The following is a 10,233-nucleotide window of genomic DNA, read 5'->3' on the forward strand; positions in this document are numbered from 1 at the left end:
ACACATTTCTTAGAGACAGTAGATCTTTCTGGTTTGTTTAAAGCCCGGTTTCATGCACTAGAAGAAATCCAATCATTTCTGTAATAACTGTAGACAAGCGTTTCTTTCTAGCCATCAGGTTTTGCTTAACAGCAGTGAGAGAAATGAAATTGAAATTAACTTCCATTCTGATCTCAGGACAGATTGAAGTATTTCTTATGAAGTTATGAACTTAGGACAGGATAAGCTGATCTTTAAACTGTGCCTGAGGACAAGCTCTATGTATGTGTGCTCTAATTAGGGATCTGTAGCCTAGTGCCACCTCAGTCTTTAATTATTTACAACCTTTAAAGTGTTCTCTTGTTTTTGTTCTTTATATTTCAAAATTTTCCTTTTGCAGTAATACAAATAGAAGAAATGACTGAAGGCAGACAACTTCTTATCATGCACCCTCCTGTGGACCGGACTCTTCCGTTGCTGTTGAGTTGCTTTTTACTCCACTCATAAACGTTTTTATAACATTGATACATTACAATTTCAATTATGACCCTCATAGTCAGCTGGCAGCAGTAGGTGGGAGGAGAGGGGGAAACACAGAAAAACAGAAAACACAGGGCCAACAGAGAAACAAAATTACACAATCAAGAACTAGAAGACTGACGAAACAAAACTGAATTTGACAACCAGCCGACCACAACCACCACACATGTGCTACTTTTATCTTTTTTTCACACCATTGCAATTGAATATCTTTGGGTTTTGGACCATTGGTCGGACAAGACTCCTGAAGATGTAACTTTTGGAATTGCGATGAGAATTTCTCATCGTTCTGTGACATTTGATCAATTAGTAGAGAAAATAATCAAGGAAATAAGTGTTAGTTGCAGCTCTGATTGACAGTAGTTTATCAATTGCAACTGCTTTTCCCCTGCTGTGATGGTATTTAGAAGAAGCTCCAGTATCCCACTGTAATAGTGAGAAAACTTCCACTTCTAATAGAAGATAACCTCTGTGGACCGTACCATGCACTGTTACACATATTCCTGTGTTATCAGTGTGACTAATGGCATGGACTTCTCTGTGTTAAAGGGACTTGTCGTGCATAGGTCTGAGGACACAGCTGTAAAACAGATTGTCGTCCCCCGGAGTATACTAAGAATTGTGTGTGTGTGTGTGTGTGTGTGTGTGTGTGTGTGTGTGTGTGTGTGTGTGTGTGTGTGTGTGTGAATGTGTGTGTGAGAGACAGACCACTAGCTCCAGCACACGGAAAGTGTCAGACAATGGCAGATTGTGAGGTCAAAGAAAGTTTCTTTGTCTTAAAAAACAAAAAAAACAATGGACTCTATCAATAGTTTATTGGCTCTGCCATCTATACAGACACTGCCTTAAGACCCTCTGCTGGCTTTTTATAGTGACAGCAAGGTCAAGACGGCAAATCTCCCCAAAACTTTAGCTAAAAAGTTTTTTTTAAACTTTCATTAAAGAAAGCATGTCTAAGAGCCATAACATCTTGAAATAGTTGTTAATGATGTTGTACATTTTATATACTGATAATTCACTGAAGTAAAACCAGACTGAGGCGTTTCATTAATCTAGGTCTTAGTAATATATGTATGGGACGGCAGCAGTAACAATGTAAATGTGACCTTTGAAAAAAATCCATGCAGACAATCTGACTAGGGGAGAAATCTAATATACACACTTGGTAAAACACAACGTCCCTGTGTGTTTTAAGCCTCACTCCTGCTTGTACGTTGCTTTAAGCTCAACAAAGTGTTTAAGTGTTTGTGTGTGTGTGTGTGTGTGTGTGTGTGTGTGTGTGTGTGTCTGAGAGTACGTTTTCATGTGTTTTCATAAATGTGTTCTCAAACAGCTTTCCCTGCAGATTTGATACGGCTGTTAGATGAGGATCAGAGATGACCTTGAAGGGCAAATCCTTTGGGATAAATATTGTGCCATCATCAATTTGCCATCACCATAGACTACTCATAATTCCAAAGTGCATGCCTTTTATGAAGCAATTGTGAGACCTCAATTTAAAGATGCATTTAGGACAATTAAACTGATGAGAGCCTAAAGGCTACACAATGAATTTAAAATTTAAAGCTGTGTTGTGAAGCAGAAGTACTGATACCTGCTGTCTAATATATCTTGCAAGATTTGCATGCCCTGTTATAGAATTTTACTTGATACCTGTCATCAGAAACAAGTACTCTCCGTGCCCATACTGCACCCAAATTAACAATATAGCAGATTGTTTAAAATACAAAATGACAGCTAGAGCTTTCAAAGGGGACATTGATGCATGTGGGTTCAGTAAGATGTGGGCTTGCCATCTGTAATCAATGACTGTATGTTTAATACATCAGCTCAGTGCCCCTACTGGGGATTTAACATGGTTTCCATACCAACAAGGAAGACTGATGGAATAAAGAAAAGCTTCTCCCTCAGACGACAGGTGTCACACATAAACTACAACAGCTTCTAAGCATGTCATGAATGCAAATCACAACCCTCACATGGAGAAGGGTGAAAGATGGATGGAGAAAGATAGAAGGTAGAGATTGATGGAAGAGCCGACAAAGATAAAGAAATGGTGGATGAACATGCCCAGTGCTATGTGAGACTTAACGCTGCTTCCTTTGGCAGCTTTTGAGGAAAATTTATAAAGCAGCTGTTATCATATTTTATATCAATTGATGAATTAAGTAACCATGTGTTTGTAGGAAACAAGCTCTATACCACTGTAAAATACCTGCACCGCATCAGACAGCAAACAAAATTAGCAACTAGAGAGCTAAAGGAGATGGTGGAGACCAAATTTAAGCTAGACCCAGAGTGGATATTAGGTATAGATTTACAGAGTGGCCAGACACATATGGCTCTAAATGAATACATTATAAGGTTTTACAATGTACAGGTATTTGCAAGTCAGTTATTGTAACCTAAAGTCAGGCAGACAACTATTTAGCTTCACTGTTTACAGTTTTCATGCTCAGGATGAGCCATAAACCCATTTGATTCCACTATTTAGACTTCAGCTGAACAGGACAGAGTTGTGCTCTTTACCATAAACGTCAGATGTTAATACCATTGAAGAACATTTAAAAACCTGCTGGATAAAAGCACCACTCCTGACTGTTTTGCTCTTTGCAATTTGTTCACCTTCCAAGCATGTGTATGCTGTAGTTTGAGTTAAAAAAAAAGCATACCAATACCTGTATTTTAGATGGTTTTGCTGTGGCCATTTAGCCTCAATTAGCATTGTTGTCACCTTCTTCTAAAAATTTAAGATAAAAGTAAAATGTGTGTTTTAATGCCTCAGACATGCTTGGTGTAATTGCATCCTGTGTGTGAAGAGTTAGGAAGGCACATGATGCCAGGAGAAAACCTGACATAGATGAGTGAGTGGATTAAAAGGGAAAGACTGGGAAAAAAGCAGGAAGCTGCAACGGAATTTCCACACCCTCCTACCCAGACAACAGAGAGGGCACATTCTCCCCTCCTCCCCTCTTTTTCCTCTCTCCCAACTTTCTCTCTTTGCTCAGACAATAGGGGCCATGGTGAAACAATGTAAAAAGGAAAGGCAGGGCATTTGTGCACCAGCAACATGGGGGTGGTCTGAGGTGCTGAGAGGGGAAGACGGGTGAAAGGGCCTTGGAGCTTTCCGGGGGGGTGGCAGAAGAGAGTGATGGAGGCTTTATTTTCCTGGGCGAGAGAGAGAGTTTTGATGAGGGGAATGTATAGAGAATCAGCGGGGATAGGGGGGTTGTTTAAGACGTTGGCGTAAGATGGGGATAAGGGATAGAGGGTAGAGAGGGGTCGCTAGAGCTGAGGGTAACACAGTCGCATGAAGTCCAGGCTGAGGGTTGTGTTTTTGTGGGACTTAAACATTTTCTGCCTGACTGAGCCTGAAAGTGATCATGCTGAGCCAGGCAAAGCAAAGCTCAGGCTTTTTCTGTTGCACACACAAGTTTGCACACAACATAAAATTGGTAGCCAAACCTTTGAAATGAAGGCTGGACTAATAAAGATCTTTATATTTACAGTTGATTAAATGACTTTGTGTAAACATAGTAGAGCAATTAAGCAAAATATCCTCATTGGATTGCTCATCATTGAATATTTTGTTTAACTGACAAACCGCTACTGTTTGAGGAGGCACTCGCACAGGTAGGAGACAATATCAGAAACCTGGTTGAGTGTCCTAGTTTAACACAATACAGCCAGTTAGATGTTTAAACAGGATTCTGAAACAGGGATATTATATTTACATGTGCAACACAAAACCAGTATACCATAACACCAGTTGAAACTGGGATGTTAATGTAATGTTAAAAGAAACAAACCCTACAATAAAGTCTTATATTAAACTACAAACGTAATGCACTATTACTGAAGGTCAAACAGGAAACAGGAGTACTGGAAAATATAAAGCAATGTGTGTGTCTGTGTGTGTGTGTGTGTGTGTGTTTTGGTGGGGGAAGGTGCAAATGGCTGCGGAAAATAGATCCAGGAAAAGAGAAGAAAGAGAGAAAGTGAGTGAATGTGATGAACCAAAACTGCCTCTGCTGCCTCAATGTGAAAGAATAGAAAACCTGATCACAACTGTGACAGCCATTTTAAAGTCACCTACACACAAAACACTGTCATGACAACGCATTTACAGCAAGCCGCAATGAGATGAACTGACGGCGATGTCAGAAAAGTTTTCTTTTTGTGTGTGTGCTTTTTTTTGCCACAGTGACAAATGTAGCACACTTCTAAGCTTAATGAAAATAACATAAATCTGTAAACTTGTGCTGTGCAGCTAGGCTTCATTCTAAACCTCATTTTATTTTAAATTTGAATGGATATCTCAAAGTTCGTAATAAAATCAAATGCATCAGGCTGAATTACAGGGATGTTTATAAAATTATGCATGAGAATTCTTTTTCTATTTGATGGGATGGTGCAGCCATAAAGAAATGTAGGTTTGAGTATGTCCCTCAGTGTTACACTGTAGCTCAAATAAAGAGTTAAAACAAGCAATTAAATTAGTGTGTGATGCTGTTAGCAGCAGATGCTTATATTTTCCAGTATTTATGTTTCATATATGGGTAAAGCTGTTGGCAGCAGATGCTGTTAAGAGTGCAATAACATGATTTTTTAAATCTTAAATCTACTTGATTTCAAAGAGGAAAACTAGAGCTTAGAAGAGTTAAAGGATACACCAGGAATAAAATACACTCTTGAAAAAGGTTGATGATGTATCTTGTGTTTCTGTGCCAGTATGCATGTTTTGGGTGGAAGATGTCCCTTGTTCAGACTGAGCCATCTAAACCTAGACGTACACAACGTGACACATCAGGATGTTTTCTGTTTTTTTCCTGGTTAAAAAAATCTAGAACAACTGCAAACATCCGATTTTGCGGTCAGCATCTCAGGATCAAATGACATGGCTAATTATAAACATTTCTCAAGGCGTGGATTTAAACTTAGAATTATGAACACCATGAAGCCCAAGTCACTTTACAGGACATCAAATTAACAGTAATTCATAATAATGACATATCTACCATTTTTACAACTGAATCAATACAAGTTTAATTTTACACATTCATCAAAGTGCTCCACATACTGAAGTAGTCAAATTCTATTCTTTCTGTGTTAGCCGCTAGCTCCATCTCGTGGCATTAACATGTCTTGCAGTTATTTGATTAGTAGGTCAGAACAAACATAGGCCTACTTCATGACCTTGTAATGTTTCCCTATTTAGATTTACGGGTCAATGTGACCTCATTGCCTTGTGGTCCAACCAGCTTGTTCTGACCATGAGGTCCTTTGAACTATCAATAGCCTAACAGATCCAGAGATAAGCTCTGTTTAAACTGCAACATCCGCCAGCAATAACTCTTTGTAGTTATGTTTTGGAAAAGAGGACACATGGGATTTATAATAGATATAATATACAGTAACCCTTTACAATGCTTGCTTTCACTAGAAATGTTGGATAAACTCGCTGTTTGAGATATTTTGGTTACAGCAGACATGATACAGAATTCAAATGTTTGTGATGTTTCTATGGATACCAGCACACATGAATCAAAGTTTATAATTAGTAGATCCATTTGAAAGTAAGACATAAATTAAGAGTGCAATTAACTTGAATTATTTATGAATGTATATAGATATATGTTTGTGTGTGTGTGTGTGTGTGTGTGTGTGTGTGTGTGTGTGTGTATGTGTGTGTGTGTGTGTGTGTGTTTGTTTGTCCCGATCCACACTCGCAAATGAAAAGTTGCTACGATGACTGATTTTGTTTTTGTTTTTTCCTACTTTTAGGGTTAACCTCGAGAGGTCATGGTTAGGATAGCCGAGTGGACACGGGTTATAGCACCTGTACACATGTAAGTATGGATGCCTGGCCAACAGTAGTGTGGGTTAAAGCTATTGAAGGGGATAGTAGGAAAAAAATATCGCGAGCCGGCACCGGTCATGGATGTATTTACTAGGATAGAAGAGACTGTATACAGTTCATGGGATAGAAAGAGCGTTATACTTTCTACTTTGTTCTGATTGGCTTAACCTGGCATTCTTACCCGCCAACCAATCACACTCCTCGTGCCCAAACCTAACCAATCCAAACAACGAAGGCAACGACTAGGCTACTGACCAATCAGAGGCAGTAGCACGGGTCAAGCCTTCGCCATCCTTGGAGTACAAAATTTGTGCCCTGGTCACTTTCTGTCTCTTAAAACATTCATGACGGGGTACCTTGGCAGATCTGACCGAGCTTCCGAAGTCGTTTTACGGTGAACCAGGAGGACCAGGGCGCCCCCGCACCTTCTAGCCTCCTAGAATGGGAAATCTGCTGCTCGCCATCGGGTAACAGAATGATAAATTGCTGTGGTACATATTGTGTGTGACATGTCTTGCGGAACTAGCATTTAAATACAAACAGTAACTGGCTGATGTTGTGCTACGTGCGCCTGAGAACTATGCAGAGAAACTGCGATGTGCTGATCCCCCAAAAAAATGCGCGTGACACTTAACTCTAACGTTCCCTGTTACATGGATGACGGTGAAGCGTTATAAATCGCTGTATGAACAGCCCATCTTGGTTTGCTGCGTTAATCCAAAACCCCTTTTCTTCTATTCCAGATGGTAACCCACTGATACATTATGGATGTAACGTAATATGAATACCACTTTCGCTCAATCTTTGTCATTTCAAGTGTTAATTATTAAAATATTAGTTCAAACTGAATTTGGAGCAGGTGCCACACAGATCATGCATGACACAAGGCTAGTGATGCTAAGATAATCCATGTACAATTTATTTTATGAAATATTTACTATAGTCAATATCAAATATTTAATGTTATTTCATTATATATTTTCTTTAAAAATATATGTTTTTCACCATATCTGAGATGTTTTGAAAATACTGGTAATAATGGTAAATATCTAATATAAAGATGTGGATATAATGCTACTACTGGTAATAATACTACAATTCTATGTTAAAACATTGACATCTTTGAGTATAATAACTAATTACTAGCACTACACAGTACATGGTTTGTAATTTCATTTTTTGATATTACCATCATCTGTCTGGACTTAGAACATATAAACAATTTACAAAAAGTTTACAAAAGGACATAATATAACATACATTTTTAAGTCTGTCTTTCTTTTCATCCAAAAAACTTATATTATATAGTTTTGGGTCCCAGGAGGATATATAGTAAATTCCTCAAAAAATAACATTTAGCCTAAACCATTTCAGTCTTTGCTGCCAGAGTGTGGGAATGACTAATTTTGTTTATTTGTTGCAGTCTCTTCAGAAATGACGCCACCATGTCTGAACAAGTGAATGGAAGAAGGTTCATTACCAAAAGGATCAGCTACGGCATAACTTATTATTACACTCCGTTCTTAGAGGCAGGGGAACAGACACTATGTCCTGCCAAAGCAATGTCTCAAACCTCCCCTGCTCTTTGCCCCATATCACCCTCAGCTCTGCCCCTAAGCAACTCCTCTGCAGATCCTGCCTCCTGTCCGTTGCTCTCTGATTCACCTTCACACACACCTGTCTCCTCCCAAAACCAATCAGATTCTGAAGCCACTTCCCACCCTCTTCTTCTTTTCTTTTCCTGGCTTGGTGCCGAGCCACGGGCGGTGGGCAAGTACAGGGACCTTTACTTGGACCGTGGCATGGATGTCCTCCTGGTTCAGAGCAATGTAATGCACTTCCTGTGGCCTCGATGGGGGCTGGACCACGGGTTGAAGGTTTTGAAGGTTCTGGAGGAGCCTCAGTTCTCAGGGAGGGCGGTGCTGGTCCACACCTCCTCCATCGGTGGCTACACTTTCACCCAGACACTAACCCACATTGCTCAGGGACAGAAAAAACATGCATGGCTGGCTCAGAGGGTGATAGGGCACATCTATGACAGCTTGGTGGTTGGCACTCTGCATCACATGGCGATAGGTGAGTGAGTGTGATTCCCCTCAGGTTACTTTTGTGTTTGGACATGTGTGTCAGATCTTTAAATAATTAATTAGACAGCTGACCTGCTGCTCCAGTTTGTCAGGAGTCCAGGAATTATTTGTGACAGCTTGTTTCTAACCTGCCCAAGGAGAGTGCTTGCAAATGGTTTACATTGTTCTGTTTCTGTTTTTCATGAAAATATCGTAAATGATTAATCAATTATCAAAATATTTGCAAATTAATTTTTACATTGATTGACTAGATGCAGGTCTTTTTAGAAAGTGTTTTTTTAAACGTCCTGACTTAACATGGTAAAGGTTTTTAAAATGGTTATTGTAATATCTTTAAGGTGTTACTTAATGAACATGAACATGAACATAAATCTGCTTAGAAATCATGGAAGCTAGACACCCCTTATAAATCCAGAACTTGCCTAAGAATCATCACGATTTTTAGTTTTCTACAGTTTTAAAGAAACCCAGTGATAGTTGTCTTTTACGAGTACTTTTCCATGGGTACATTGCAAACAAGAACTGTTAATAGCTAATTTGTCAGACTTTTAATGATGCTAATTTACCCAAAATGTAAACAAATATAGGCAATAAACAAGTTGGTGCCCACAACATAAGTCACTGAATCCATGTCAACATTATACTCTATAAAACAATATGGGAACTGTAGTTCCGTATCCCCAATAGAAGTAAGTCAAACAATACTAGAAGGAGTGGCAGAATCCATTAATATTAACTTTGTGGGTGGTAGAGAGTGAGCCACATTTTCACCGGCACTCATACAGTTTTGAAGCTATGGTACTAAGATAGTGATGTGTTGTGTATATGTAAATGTATTCTTAATTATGAAATAATTTTCCTTTTGATTTTTCACTGTCTCTTGTTGGTATGCAGGGCTTGGCAGGACTCTGATGCCACGTTTTTCGAACTTGATCAAAAACGTTGCCATGTTTTATTTTTGGCTCTTTAAAACCCACACCGCAGACTTCTACAATGACAGCATCCAGGTTTTCCGCAACAGCCCAATTACTGCACCGGCCCTCTTCTTCTTCAGTGAAAACGACGCCCTGTGCGACCTGGCTGATATGGAAACTTTGATTGACCTCTGGAGGAAGAGGGGCGTGACTGTGGAGAGCAGGAAGTGGAAGGAGTCGAAACATGCAGCCCACATGCGATGCCACCCAGAGGACTACCTCTTTACGCTGGAGAAATTCTTGAACTCGCTTCCCATTTCCTCCGCCAAAGCAAAAATGTAAACTGTTGGGGGGGGGCTAGAGGCTTAGTTTGAATGAATTTAAACTGCAAGACACTTTATGAGTTCAAAAACAAGACACTTTGATTATTGTATCCGGCCGCTGTAGCACAATTAATAGTGTAATATAACAAAGACATTTGGTCTCTTCTTTTTAAAGCTTTAGTGCATAACGTTTTGATATTAATGAACGTTCGTTACACTCAAGCCATTGCCAAATGAGTTGCTACAAAACTAATCAAGATTATCAGCTCGTTCTTTCTCAGTGCACTATAGCTTTAAGCATGTATGACTTTGTTGTCTTGATTTGAACCAGTGTTACATTTGAAAGGGATAAGCGCTTATTTAAGCAGTTACTGTGGAGCCTTCCCTGTGTGATGCTTGTTTAGCACATGAACTGTTGATGCACCTTGACACCTGAGGTTTTTGCACATTATGTGAAATAAAGCTTTTCAAGCTCATGGTGAATTGAATTATTCCTAACCTATGTTTTTAATATTTGCTATATTTAGTTC

General features: G+C 39.3%; 1 protein-coding gene across 2 annotated transcripts; it reads left to right on the plus strand.

Moving 5' to 3' along the window:
• Positions 1-6,530: 6,530 nt before the first annotated feature.
• Positions 6,531-9,756, plus strand: LOC117938454. Of its 2 annotated transcripts, none has more exons than XM_034863077.1 (3): positions 6,531-6,846; positions 7,803-8,455; positions 9,361-9,756. In XM_034863077.1, exons 1-3 carry the CDS (start codon positions 6,821-6,823, stop codon positions 9,720-9,722), a joined length of 1,041 nt encoding a protein of 346 aa, XP_034718968.1. In that variant the 5' UTR covers positions 6,531-6,820; the 3' UTR covers positions 9,723-9,756. The 2 variants fall into 2 exon arrangements, with proteins under 2 accessions (XP_034718968.1, XP_034718969.1); XM_034863078.1 differs by having other exon boundaries at positions 6,716-6,846; positions 7,812-8,455.
• The last annotated feature ends 477 nt before the right edge of the window (positions 9,757-10,233 follow it).

The sequence above is a fragment of the Etheostoma cragini genome, chromosome 23 (genome assembly GCF_013103735.1).
Source record: "Etheostoma cragini isolate CJK2018 chromosome 23, CSU_Ecrag_1.0, whole genome shotgun sequence".
In the NCBI taxonomy this organism is placed as follows: Eukaryota; Metazoa; Chordata; class Actinopteri; order Perciformes; family Percidae; genus Etheostoma; species Etheostoma cragini.

Coding starts and splice junctions, on each gene's coding strand:
- LOC117938454 (XM_034863077.1), top strand. CDS start 6,821: ATGGGAAATCTGCTGCTCGCCATCGG. Junction 6,847..7,802: donor AATCTGCTGCTCGCCATCGG/GTAACAGAATGA, acceptor TATTTGTTGCAG/TCTCTTCAGAAATGACGCCA. Junction 8,456..9,360: donor TCTGCATCACATGGCGATAG/GTGAGTGAGTGT, acceptor GTTGGTATGCAG/GGCTTGGCAGGACTCTGATG.